Below are 14,017 nucleotides of genomic sequence, written 5' to 3'. Positions count from 1 at the left end.
CCAGGTAAGACTTTATGGAGTAAGAGAGCCAAAGTGCATAGACTACATACATCTGTGAGTTATTTTTGGAATGTTTATTTTCACATTTTCAATTTACAATATTTTTTGTCCTTATTAAACTGTTACCATTGCATAGGTATAATCAAGAGCCATATTTGTCCAAAGAGAGACATTTCAGACTAGATAGTAAACACTAGTAAACACCTGACATTAGCTTCTTCCTCCATAAGAAACAATAGTGTTATCTCAATTTACTATTTAGCTAAGTAACATAACTATCTTAGCTAATGTGGGACAGGTAACATTAAACTGGCTAGTACTAAATAAGCCAGAGATTGGAGTTTATGAATTTGTTGCTGTATAGTTTCTGTTATATTGTATAGAACTGGCCTCTCCTCAATCAAACTAATATTTGTCCTTATTTTCATATGTCCGAATTTGCCCTCATAACTGCAGTTAAAAAGTGTGTTCTTTCTTCTTGGGTGAACAGGAAAGTGAGGCAGTCCCCATTCTTGGTGTTGCTCATTTCTGTTCTTTTGTGTGGAGGCCCCCCAGTGCTCTGAGTGCCTGAGGGTTGACAGATGCTGATTCTACACGTTAGTAATGACACCCATCACTGGCGGGGTACTACAGGGTATTGGGCTGATTCAGACTTGACACATGTGTGCATAAACCCTGCTTAAGTGCTTTCATGGAGAGTGGTGCCTCTGTTCCTACTAAACACATTCTGGCATGTGTCTCTTAAGCTCCTATATCTGAAGCACAGTTTTCCCAAAATGAGGGCATTTTGCTTTCATTGTGTCCCATAATATTCTAAAATTAATCTATTCTGACTTGACACTGAAGTCTGTTTTCTCTGTGCAGCTCTTACACACACAAAAAGGTGGAATAAGTCTTATGCCACAGTGGCAATCATGTGTAACAACAGTGTAAGCATATTGTAGAATATTGTATGACCTGTCCTAATGATATCAACTGACTGTACCTTTATAGCACCAGTGGTTGGGGGGCGAGTATGAGGAGTGAGGTTAGATACTGGGAAATTGGGGAGGGGCCAGCATGCCAGGCTGTTTGTATAACACTGTATGGAAATGATCCCCAAAGTAATTCTTGGCGCTTTCTCCAAGGTATTATATTTGCGTAGAGTGTTTGTTTATGTTTATGTGTCTCAATTACGTGCTGCTAACAACTCAAAGATAATCAGAAATCTCCTCAAATGATGTAACAAGTCTATTGTCGGTAAAGTATATTTTTTATTATGAAATGTATTTGCCACTATTATGACATTGGGGCTTAATTACTATCACTACTTACTTGCTTAGCATACACTCTTGCCCATGGCAGCTCACGTAGCCTTTTTGCAAAATATATTTATACAGCTGGATATTTACTTACAGAAGTTATGTTAAATAATTTCTTTAAAATGAGATGTGTGCAAAAACACACAACCATCTTGTAAAAAGCCGATTTCTTAAGTATGATTATATATATATATATATATATATATATATATATATATATATATATATATATATATATATATATATATATAATATCAGGGCATAAATGCTAACACCTAGGGTATCTCAAAAACTACATATATAATCTATAACCCGTGGTTACGTGAAGAAGTGCGCCTTCCTGTGGAACTGAAAAGTGTAACAATGATTCCCGTTCGTATGACTTGATTTTCTGTGGGGACACTTTATGACGCCGTACCGATGGCGCCTCCGTTTGAACTTTCGTGCTAAGATAGCGGATATGGGCTGGCTGTAATCATTTTATACGTCAGTGTTATCGTATTTATCCTAATCATTTCATATCAGCTAGCTAGCTAACTTACGTATCCAGTTAGCAACCTGCTTGCTAGTTAGTGCGTGCGAGCTGGCTAATTTCACTTTTTAGATAGCTAGATATCTGTGTCTGGGACTGAGGAAAACCGCTACGCCCCGAAGTCCACAGTTGTCTAAATGTAGTTAAAATGGTAGAGGAGTAGTTAGCTAGTAGTTAGACAATTTCATTCTTCAGCTACAGTGCGGTGAATTCCATCTCAAAATTGACGAAGACTTGCACATTGCGGCTCACACTGACATGCTCTTTCATGCTCACGACAAAGTGTTCTCTTCTTCTACTTCAACTACTACTACTAGGATTTCATGGCAGAGTAAGACACTGTTTAGCATATTGCTGCCACCCACTGGCCGGGACAGCCTCATACTCTGGGATGCAAACCCTTTAAGACATGTTTATGGCGTCATCTGACGCCAAATATATGGTGCAACCAGGGAGAACACACTACATTTCTTTTCACGTGGTCCCAAAAGCATCCACAGAGAGTAGGACGAAACTCTGATATTCACCAACCACTAAAATAACTCTTTCTTCTCCCTAACATAGCCCACACACTTTAAAAGTACATGTGCTACCATTTCCTGCTCCACACACTTTTCACAGAGACCATCAGGGATGTTTTCCCACCACCTGGAGCCCTGCCCTCAGATCACAATGCTCCAGCCTCACCCGGTTACCAAAACCCCCTCCCATCTGTTCCCCTCCCCAATCATAGGCCGTCTCCCTCAAATACTGATGGATACAAGTGGCTACCCATAATCTACATGTCACACTGCTGTCATTTGTGACCTATGTCTACCTCTATCCTATGTCTGTAACCATCGCAGTGAGGGGTTGAAGCTGATGGTAAATAACTCTTTGTGTTATAGGCAGAGACAGCTCAAACCACTGATCCCTGGTCAGTGGCATAAAATGCAGAGAAATCTCTAATCCATTGCAAACACCTGTTTATATAAATACAAACAGCTGTATGTGGGTTGCTAATATTTTCTGTCGCTGTTATAAATTAGATGTATATCATACAATATACACGTATGTATAAGCATATGCATATATATGTCTTCTTATGGAAATACTTGTTTGGGCTAGCTTGCTATGTACTGAAGCACAGAAGTACCAGCTGAGATAGGGAGAAAGTTAGCTATTTATCTTGCTGCCTAGCCAAAAATTAGCTGATTTGATTAGTTAACTTGCTACCTTCTCATAATATACAGCTAGCTTGTGGGTGATGGCCCACGCACGTGTGGACATCAGGAAGCCCAGCAAGGCCATGTGCAGTAAGTTTCAAAACCAGGGGCCACTTCTGATTAAGAGCCAACTGACACATGAACACAATGAAGCCACCACAGATGGGTATCCCTTGTATGTTGAAAGGTAAATGGTACAAGTGCTTACCATTTTCATTTGGAATGCATTCAATGTAAAATATTCATTTTGTATAAATCTTAAATAAACACAATGTTCTTATGTGTTCCTCTGCTTATATTTCCTCTTTAAGACATGCATGTTTGCTATCATTAGTGTTGCTCCTGTTTTTGAACAGTGCAACAGACAGTAGTAGAGGGAATTCAAGCGACTTGAGAGAGAGGGAGTGAGTCTGTGTGTAGAGTGCGTGGCATTTGTATTTATACCATAAAGTGCCATAATTTCCTTGGGCATTAATTATGCAGTTAAACTGAAGAATGTGAGACTCAATATGCCACTTGTATCTTTAAAGATGTATACACATCATGTGTGTACTTAGTACACATCCTTAACTTTTTCTGCAGCAAGATATCTTCCACAAAGGTGGGCTTTGAACTTGTAACCTTCTCTTTACAAATCCAGTTTCCAGACAAATACATCACACTGCTGTCTTTACTGCCCTTGGAACTCCTTGGGATATAACACTGTGGATTAAGTGTTATAACCATAGCCAGTGGCATGGGCCTGGAACAAGCATGCTCAGCCACACAACCCAAAGTCCTCAGACTGCAAACATAGCTCAAGATACGGTCTGTCTGTTTGGTGGAAACTCACAGGTTGAGGTGGGTAGATAAACGACAGGAGGAGTGAAGTCATCAAGGTCAATTCTTGTGTGAAAATTCCTGAAGTAGTTATTGCCTAAATTTGGTAGCTGTTGAATACTGCTGCAAATACATCTGAACACTGACAACACTCTATGCAGGTTTATTGCTTTGCATTAAGTGAGCTATGTTTGCGCACTCATGTCCTTTAAGAGTGACTGAGCAAACACTGCTTGGATGTTTCTCAAACATGAATTATGTATCCTTTGCAAAGACATATGAAGTCACACCTAGGGTTAAATTCATTACTCCTTTATGAGTCCACTCTGAAATTATGTTCAGCCTTTCACTTACACAGAAAAGGCCTGGACCTGTACCCATAAGGTTATAGATTCAAATCCACTATGAAACACTACTGTTACACCTTTGATGCATGAAGGTATCTAACCTGAGTTGCTTCTATATCCTAATGTATAGTGTGAGCTATGAGTTTTTTCTTGCTAGTTAAATTAAAACGTCCTAAATCTGTGACAAAAGCCTTACACTAGATATCTGAGTGTGCTGAAAACCGGCCTTGAAACCAGCCTTCTTGTTTTCTTGAGATTAATGGTAACATGACTTAACGCAGTGGGTTTTTTTAATGCGTGGAACTGCAGGAGAACATATTTCAGCAAATATGTCCTCCTGATGTTAAGGCATTGTTGAGCAAGTGGACTGTTCTAATTCAGAGGAATAATTTTACCATTTATGGCATGGAGCATTTTAGGGACTTAGAAAATGTGATATTTATGGTTAAACAGGATTTACTTTGAGTCTGTACTTAAGAAAGGGAAAATGGGGTTGGAAATATGTACAAATCAGTGTGTTTTTTTAAAAAGAATACATAATGCAAACACGATTAATGTTGTTACTTATTCTTTTCTGGTTAAATAAAATTGACTACATTTCTAAACTCAAAGATGTTATTTTAAGTGTTAATTATGATTGAAGTTTTGTCTTTGTCCACAACATTTTGGGGTTTTAACCATAAGTGGGATCATGGGATCATTCATGGAAAAATGTTTCTAAAGGGAATTGATGTAGAAATGTTAACTGTACAATGAATATTGTCCATTATAAATGTAGAGGGCTGTTCACTGTTGCAAAACAAATCTTGAAAAACAGGATGCATTACACTGACTTTACTGAATTACCTGGCATCATCAAAAGGCACCCTACAACCACAGATATACTCTGATTATCTGTGCAACTACAAAAAAGGAACTGAAAGACATACAAAATCAAATAGGTGGCTTCTCTTCTCCAGAATGGGTCTCATATGCAAGGTTCACGTCACTGTCTCCTTCTCTGTTACACTGATATTTTTTCTTCTCAGAATAAGTGAAAATATGAAAAATGTTAGTTGAACGACATTAGGTCACTTTTGTAGCTGTTGTACTTGGTGATATGCCTTGTCAAACACGAGTTTAGGGAAAAAAAACCTACTTTCGGTTTAATATTTGTATTTCTATATTCACATCAGTATTGCGTCTAAAGTATGTGGCCGTAATTGCATAATGGAGATGAGCTACTTCCCAAACTTCCCAATTCCAGCTGCCGTACAGGTTATACTCACTCTGGAGCATTCTTTGACACCGCATTTCCTCTTACAGTGTTTGTCAAATGTTGACCAATCAGATCTCAGTTATTCCTTTAACAGCCAATGGCGGTTCTAAACGTGCTCGATGTCCCGAATAAAGTGGCAATGTACGATTGGTGGAAAACAGTCATTTAAAGCCAATGAAACTGTGGCAACTCAGATAATTTCAAGTTTACCACCCTAAATTCAAACAAGACATGCCAAGTGTTTGATAAAAAAGGTTAGGTAGCCAATCAACCAACTCACTGTTTGGAAAAGTCACCGAGGGGTTGCCTCGAGTTCAGGGACCTTTAAAACCTCAGAAAAGATTAAGAACTGATACAGAGCGGCACTTCTGTTTTTTCACAGTGGTGTCATCCTTGCAAACTGAATTAAGAAGTTTTCGGATTGCATCTTGCAGGGAATAAATTACAGTCAATACAATGAAAGGGAAGAGTGCACTTTTACTCCTTGTGTTGCTGGGTTTAGCACAGCTTCTAGCAGTAACGCGGTGTGACGGTAAGTCATTCTCGCTTTACGCACTTGACTTAAATCTGCGTTTTCTAATTCCGCTGCGACTAAAGTCACGGTTGAATATATGAACATAAGTTACGATCCTTGAGCTAGCCAGCTGCAAATTTATGACATTGGAAAGAGTACACATTTTCTACTGTACTCGATTTTGTGCTTTCGAAACTTTTAGATCCATGATATCCTGTGCACGTCAATCTGTTCTCAAACGTGAGGTAGACACTAGCTAACTATATGCACGGAATGTGAAGGAATGTTGCAGAATTGGCCTAGTTAAGTAAGAGCTATCTCGCTCACGGGATTGTTTTGCAGGACAGATAAGATAAGCTCGCTACTTCTTTCCTTTCCTCTCAAGGTGCCATTGAACGTCTCGTAGTTCTAGCATTTCGGAGCTTGGCATGCTGCGGAATTTTAATGGGTCTTAGCTAATACTATTAACTGAAACACACGGATGGAAGTGATCTCTGGAGTACACCGGTAACGTCAGCTGGCTTCCTACTGCCGATACTGCACGTAGTGCGGGCGACTTTGACGTTGAACGTGGTCCGACTCCAAATGCCATTTGTTTTGTAGACGATGCAGCCGAAGAGATAGAGAGCAATGACGACGACGATGATGATGATGATGACGACGACGATGATGATGATGACGACGGTGATAGCACGGAGGTCAAAGAAGAAAACGGGGTGTTAATACTTACAGATAAAAACTTTGACACCTTTATTGAAGGAAAGGATACCGTTCTGGTAGAGTTCTATGCGCCCTGGTAAGAACTCTCTTCAACGAATACTGACTTAATATTCCCCTTGAAAAGAGAAATGTTCACAAGTCAAGGTACCTGCTTTTTCTAATAACGCTAATAAGAGTGACGCTAAAATATCAGTGTTCCGCACGATTCAGTTCTTGGCCCAGTGTTAGCAGTTGAATCGAGCACATATTTTGTTCGCTGATGGCACAAATATTTTAATATCCTGTAGATATTTAGATATGTAGATAAAAAGCTGAGTGAGTTTGATAATGACGAATAATGAGTTCATGAATACCTTAATGTGGTTACAGTCGAACATGTTATACTGTATATATAGTTTTGCATGAAAGAACATAAGTAAGGACGATACAAAAGTCAGCAAATTAAGTAGTACTTAAAGTACTTTAAGTACCTTCCACTAAGCTTCTATATATACTAATCACTGAAACTTTGCTGCAAAAAGCATACTTTCTTTAGTAATAATAATAATAATAATAATAATAATAATAATTAATAATTCACTCTTTGAGTAATGTACTGTTTAGGTTATATAGTGATAGTACCTTGATCAAAGATATCCTTAACACTGTATTACAAACTAATTTATCCTTTTCCTCACTTCCTGTAGTGTAGTGCCTCCCTGTCTTCACATAAGATTTGCATGAATAGCCATCTTCTTTGGTTTTCATGAACAATGTTTGCCTTCATTTCAAAAATTAAGGCTTATGTCTGTTTTTGACCCCATCATATTTCAAACTAATATTTTTATTTGTGAAGTCTTGCTCCTTCAGAAATCCATGTCAAAATGCTTTCAGTTTTCATTTCAGCTCAGATTCATTAATATACAATCACTCAGAATAATAAAAACACCACTTCCTCAGTTTCGAGACAGTATTCCGTTGAATATTGGGTTTCCCTGCTATGGAATGGTCACCTCTGCAAAAATTTCCCTTGGAAGTTTTTAAGAACTGCTTAAAAATTCACTGCTAAACCAGATATTTTTTTTGCCTCTATCTCCAGTCTGGTGTAGTTGTAGTGGTAAGAAACACCAAAAGGTTTCTTACCTGCACTTATCTGCATTTCCATTTTTCATGTTTTTGTGTAAACTAACGAAATAACTAAATATACAGATTTATTGCTGACTTGTGTCACCATTTGCTGTAATTTTCATCAGCCTTTTAAAATGGCTCATATGTGCCTGTAGAGTCATATGTACCTTTATCCATGGTATTGAGTTTGCCTCACAACTCCTTCTATTTGATTCCTAAAACTAATGTTGTTGTGCACGGCATTGTCATCCCCAGGTGTGGTCACTGTAAACAGTTTGCTCCTGAATATGAGAAAATCGCTAAGGTGCTTAAAGAAAATGACCCGCCTATCCCAGTGGCTAAGGTCGATGCCACTAAGGAGAGCTCTCTTGGAAGCAGATTTGAGGTCAGTGGATATCCCACCATCAAAATCCTGAAGAAAGGGGAACCAGTGGATTATGATGGTGACCGGTCAGAGCAAGGTATTGCCCAGTCACATTATATTGCATATTACTTTTTTTTCCAGTCAGATCAGTATACTACATGAGTGTTTTTTTTTTTTTGAGCTGCATTGTAAAGGTGGGGCATTTTTGCATGTGAACGCAATGGAATATATTTCTTTAAATGTGGAAATCATTTGTCCATTATGCATTATACAGCATTAGTACATTTTCACATTAATTTGTACTTAAAGAAATTTTGTTGTTTTGCACTATTTTCTCAGCAGTCTAGGGTTAATTAAATAACCCTACCTTCCTCTCTGCCGATCTCTATCTATCCTATCTATCCCTATTTTCTATTTTAAAAAAGCACTCTACACTAGTTTATCACTTAACTCAGCATCTTACTGACCTCTTGTAATACTTCTTGATAACTACTCTTAGCATAGAGATGCGCTTATTAGGAATTTGCACTGGGTAAGAGCGTCTGCTAAATGACGTAATGTAATGTAACGTAATATGACATATTATCCATATGTGCAGTCGGGTATTTACTGAGTCCCTGTAGGTTAAGTAGCTTAACTGCAATGCCCCATTCTGTGTTGCTCACTATCCGAGAGAACAGCTTCTTGTATTAGTCCTAGCCAAAGTTTCTCAGTTGCATTGGAATTCCCAAGAGGTCCATCTCTATGGCGTGGAATAGATGTGAAATGACAGCTGATGAGGTACTGTTACTGTGATCTTATTCACTCTGGCTAAACTCTAATGATGTGTTTGTTCTGCAGCCATTGTGTCCAAAGTGAAGGAAGTGGCCCAACCAGATTGGAAACCCCCACCAGAAGCCACCATGGTGCTGACCAAGGACAACTTTGATGATGTGGTCAATAACGCTGACATTATACTGGTGGAGTTTTACGCGCCATGGTAAGAAACCTCCAGGCTGTCACACTTGCAGGGAGAGATCTGTTTTTATTCACGGCTCACGATGCAGATCAGATTTGCAGAGTTGTGTAAATCACGAGATGGATCTACCATGGCTGTGCTTTCCACTGGTATTGCTCCTGGCTGTAAACCGTCATGCTGATGTCATCGGGCTTGACCTTTAACCCTCCAGGTGTGGTCATTGCAAGCGCCTTGCTCCGGAATATGAGAAGGCTGCACAGGAGCTGAGCAAACGCACTCCCCCCATCCCGCTGGCGAAGGTGGACGCGACTGCAGAGTCCGAGATTGCGTCCAGATTTGACGTGACTGGGTACCCGACGCTCAAAATCTTCAGGAAGGGCAAACCTTTTGAGTACAACGGACCGAGAGAAAAGTATGGTAGGTCTTCAACAGGGTGGATCTGATTTTTCATAGTACTGCATTTAAAAACTCGAGTCCTGTCCTACATCACAATAAAACTTCTGGTTTATGAGAAGCATGTGATTTTAACCTCCCTCAGAGTTTATTGAACAGCATTAACCCAGGGAAAGTGTTCAGCTGGACCAAATGTTCTGTCAAACACCCTTTTATACCTCACCTTTTAGTACATGTTTGATACAGTACATTTAGGCAAATGTGTTATCCAAGTGAATGTTCAAATGTGTACATTCTACAGAGAGCTTAATATTAATGTCATGCTCTGAAAATGACAAATTCTAAGTAAAAACGGTATGATCAGGTATTGATTATTTTTCATAGGGGACGGGGGGGTTGGCCCAATGCTGACCTGGTTTGAAAAATAAAAAGTAATGACCCTCCCTTTAGCAACAGATGTTTTTATGTGATCCACCTTGTGTCATTGGGGAAAAAATGTGTCACCCTTCCGTCCTCACAAATGCTTAATAATACAAGGATTGTGATCCCAGAAAGTGCACATTACTCCTCGCAGTGAGGTTATAGAAACTGTCGTTTGCTGTGAATTTCACTGAAACCATATATGAAGTCCAAGTGGTCTGCTTCAAATGGGGGATGCCAGAGCCATAGATATACAGAGTTCGGCATACTCTTATGGGCACTGTTTTGGTTCCAGAAGTTTCCAGAATATTCTATAGTTGCCCACGAGCTTTGTTCTAGGACCAGTTTTGCTGTTTAGCTTATAATGATTAAGGTTACAAATCTTTTCCTGGATCAGTGTTTACAGAAATTTCTACTCACAGATAGGAAATGCCCTTATGAAAGATGACAGATGGTGGTGAGATACAGTATAGAGGTCAAAATAAGTATGCATGTTTTAGGTCTTATATAATTATGTACATGAGTGGATATATTGGGGAAATATAAAAAATGGAGGAGAAAATAAAAACACAAGACCCTCCCTGGGACATATACGATACATATTGCATAACCCTGCAAGCCTTTTTAACACTGTAAATACACTGCTATATTGGGAGTCAGCCTTCATTCCATTAAGGACAGATATGTTATAGTAGGTGTTATAATTGTTTCTGAAAATTTAATTTTTTCTTTTCCTTTTCAGGCATTGTTGACTACATGAGCGAGCAGGCTGGACTTCCCTCGAAACTGGTCCACACGCTCAAGCAGGTCCAGGAATTTATCAAAGATGGAGATGACGTGGTCATTGTTGGCGTCTTCTCCAGCGACCAGGACGCAGCGTATGAAGTTTACCAAGAAGCTTGTAAGTACCTGCATAGCTTTAAAGAGATGGGCCTGACATTGTGCCGCAGTGTTTGAGTTTAGTCGTTTTCTCAGTCATGAGTTTGGTTCTGTTATTTCCTCGAGCAAAAGTGCTCAGCCTGGACTGTACAGGGATGTGTGTCAGTCAGTGTGTGTTTGCTTCCCAGGTAATGTCTTGAGAGAGGACTTCAAGTTCAGGCACACATTCAACAGCGATGTGGCTGCATTTCTGAAAGCTTCGGCTGGTCAAGTGGTCATGATGCATCCTGAAAGATTCCAGTCTAAATATGAAGCAAAATACCACGTATTAACAATCAAAGTAAGTTTCATGGTTCACACATGCGTGCACTTTAGTGTTTGACAGGAAATGTGATTTGTGCCCATATATGAATCACTAGTTCTTTGTTCTTCCTTAATTTTTCATTCCAGAATCTGATAATGTGTAAGAAACACAGGTTACAAGTAACTTTGATTCAAGGTTATGAGGAAAGAACATTGCAGGAATATGTGAATCTTTGCCCACGTCATATGACATAAAATTATGCCATTGTGAGCTCAGTGCTGCCTCCTAATGAATTCTTTGACAGGATTCCACTGCCGCATCTGAAGTGAAGGAGTTCTTCACCAAACACAGTATTCCTTTAGTTGGGCACAGAAAGACCAGCAACGATGCCAAACGGTACAAAGGTCGGCCGCTGGTTGTGGTGTACTACGGAGTCGACTTCAGCTTTGACTACAGAGTCGGTAGGGGTTCATCTTCTAAACTAAAATTACAGCTACATGTGAACTACAGTGTCCTCAAATGAACCTCATGTGACTATTGTACTTCAGTTTTTCTTGACCCCTTTACTTGCTGATGTAAACCTTTTTAGGTGCTTTGTAATAATTGCATATCTGTTTTGCTGTAGCTACTCAATTTTGGAGGAACAAGGTACTGGAAGTGGCCAAGGATTTCCCAGAGTACACCTTTGCCATAGCTGATGAGGAAGACTACTCAGACGAGCTGAAGAGCCTGGGTTTGAGTGAAAGTGGGGAGGAGGTGAATGCTGGGATTTTCGGAGAAGGAGGGAAGAAGTTTGCCATGGAGCCTGAGGAGTTTGACTCTGATGTGCTGAGGGAGTTTGTCATGGCCTTCAAAAAAGGTGGGCTTTTTCTAACATTGATTGCCAACTTTGGGGAAGTGGAAAGTTTAACTGTGCCTAGTTTTACAGTGGTTAGAATCTGATCGTGTTTAATTCAGTCCACATGCATTGCATCTTATACTTCAACAAATACATTTTTTGTCATTGTATCTATGGTTTTTTTTCTTTTGAGTTTGTATGTCACTGACTTTAACAAATCATATATATTTATATAAATACTTAACTAATACTTTAATTACTTAAACAAAATCAAAAATGACATTTTAGTTTAAGGACAATATTCCATAGCATACTGGAAGGTAGTAACTTTAATTTTCTTTGATCACATATATAAATGTCCCATCTTGTTTTTTGTTAAACGTGGTGCTAGAAGTTCTCAGTGTGAATGCTCCTCTCCTACAGGCAAATTGAAGCCCATCATCAAATCTCAGCCCGTTCCCAAGAGCAACAAAGGGCCAGTGAAGGTGGTGGTGGGCAAGACCTTCGACGAGGTCGTCATGGACACAAAGAAGGACGTCCTCATCGAGTTCTACGCGCCCTGGTGCGGACACTGCAAGAAACTGGAGCCCGAGTACCTGGCCCTCGGGAAGAAATACAAGCAGGAGAAGAACTTGGTCATCGCCAAGATGGACACCACCGCGAACGACGTGCCCAACGACAGCTACAAAGTAGAGGGGTTCCCCACCATTTACTTCGCCCCTAGCAACAACAAACAGAACCCCATCAAATTTGAGGGCGGGAACAGAGACTTGGAGGCATTGAGCAAATTTGTTGAAAAGCATGCGTCAAAGTTGTCTGCGAAGGATGAACTTTGATGCCTTTCATATATTTTGAGGACTTTTAAAGAAACATGAGCAGATGCAGTACTCGGTTCCCTCAAGCAGTTCACCTCTAGGTAGACCTGGAGGCGCTCCTTAAGATCGTAACAACTCATTTGCGTCCAAGCAAAATCTTGCACTGTTTGTCAGCGGAGTATATTTTGTTAAATCTTTTTAAATAAAAGATTGTAAAAAACAAACTGAAGGCGAGTGTGGTTGGCGATGCTGTATACACTTTCGCAGGCTTGTTTTGCTCAATTTACTTTCTGTGCAATCTCCGACGTCACAAAAAGATTGAACTTCAACCTCAGGTACAGCGAACACCGCAGTTATCACAGAGCACTCTGCAGGCTGACACCAAAATGAACACTGAATTGAATAAAAGAGACAAGATCTAGTCAGAAGTGTGAAAATGAATAAAGGAAACAGGTATTGGTATTGCTATCCGCTTGTGCGAAGAAAAATTATCATTAACTGTATGTTCACATGAATGCAATTTCAATTAGAAACCTAAGTGTGGATATGGATTTTGCCTCTTCAATTTGCAAACTAAATGTTTTGGTTGGTGATGGACAGGAATATGAACCCTGCAATCACGGCACCACCCAAGCTAGTAATGTATGGGTGTTGCAGAGTACAGGCAATATATAATTATAATTGTGGGTTGAAGAAAATCATAATCTGCACAGTTGATTTTCAGAATGTATTGCTTGTGAGATGCAAACCAATTTGTCACATTGCTTTGGAAATATTAATCATAACCTGAATGTCTGCCTAGACTGATTTGGTTTACAATTAGGCTGTAACCATTTGTACCCACAGTGGTTAAAAGATAAAGCTGTAATCCCTTTAAATGTTTATGCATTTATATCCATTGTATGCTTAACAAATTATTATTCAGTCTCATCAGACATTTGTGGTTGTCCAAGGTTATTAAAGTCCTTCCGTGAGTTCTTACATTTTTGTGAATAGCGGTGGCTAAATCTCTGATTTTTGCTTTATCTGTATTTCTCGCATGCGTGTCGTAGCAGACAGTATTGTCAACGGATGTTACAGTCCATTCGAAAATCGGTTATTGCCCTTTAAAAGTGGGTGTGGCCTAATAAACCCGTTGACCTGAGACATGGCTGCAGGCCAGAAAGCGTAACCGACACGACTACATCATAATGCTTGTCGTGGTTGCCAGATATTGAATGGAATCCTTTCACTGGCCAGCTAA

The 14,017-nt window shown here is 39.6% G+C and overlaps 1 protein-coding gene across 1 annotated transcript; it reads left to right on the top strand.

Moving 5' to 3' along the window:
• The first annotated feature begins 5,672 nt into the window (after positions 1–5,672).
• Positions 5,673–13,434, top strand: LOC118771196 (protein disulfide-isomerase A4-like). Its single transcript, XM_036519105.1, has 10 exons — positions 5,673–5,994; positions 6,580–6,772; positions 8,059–8,264; positions 9,008–9,146; positions 9,337–9,542; positions 10,681–10,839; positions 11,006–11,157; positions 11,426–11,582; positions 11,747–11,980; positions 12,383–13,434. Exons 1-10 carry the CDS (start codon positions 5,919–5,921, stop codon positions 12,793–12,795), a joined length of 1,935 nt encoding a protein of 644 aa, XP_036374998.1. The 5' UTR covers positions 5,673–5,918; the 3' UTR covers positions 12,796–13,434.
• Positions 13,435–14,017: the final 583 nt, after the last annotated feature.

Source organism: Megalops cyprinoides, chromosome 24 (genome assembly GCF_013368585.1).
Source record: "Megalops cyprinoides isolate fMegCyp1 chromosome 24, fMegCyp1.pri, whole genome shotgun sequence".
Classification (NCBI taxonomy): Eukaryota; Metazoa; Chordata; class Actinopteri; order Elopiformes; family Megalopidae; genus Megalops; species Megalops cyprinoides.
This window is presented reverse-complemented; position numbering and strand designations above follow the sequence as displayed.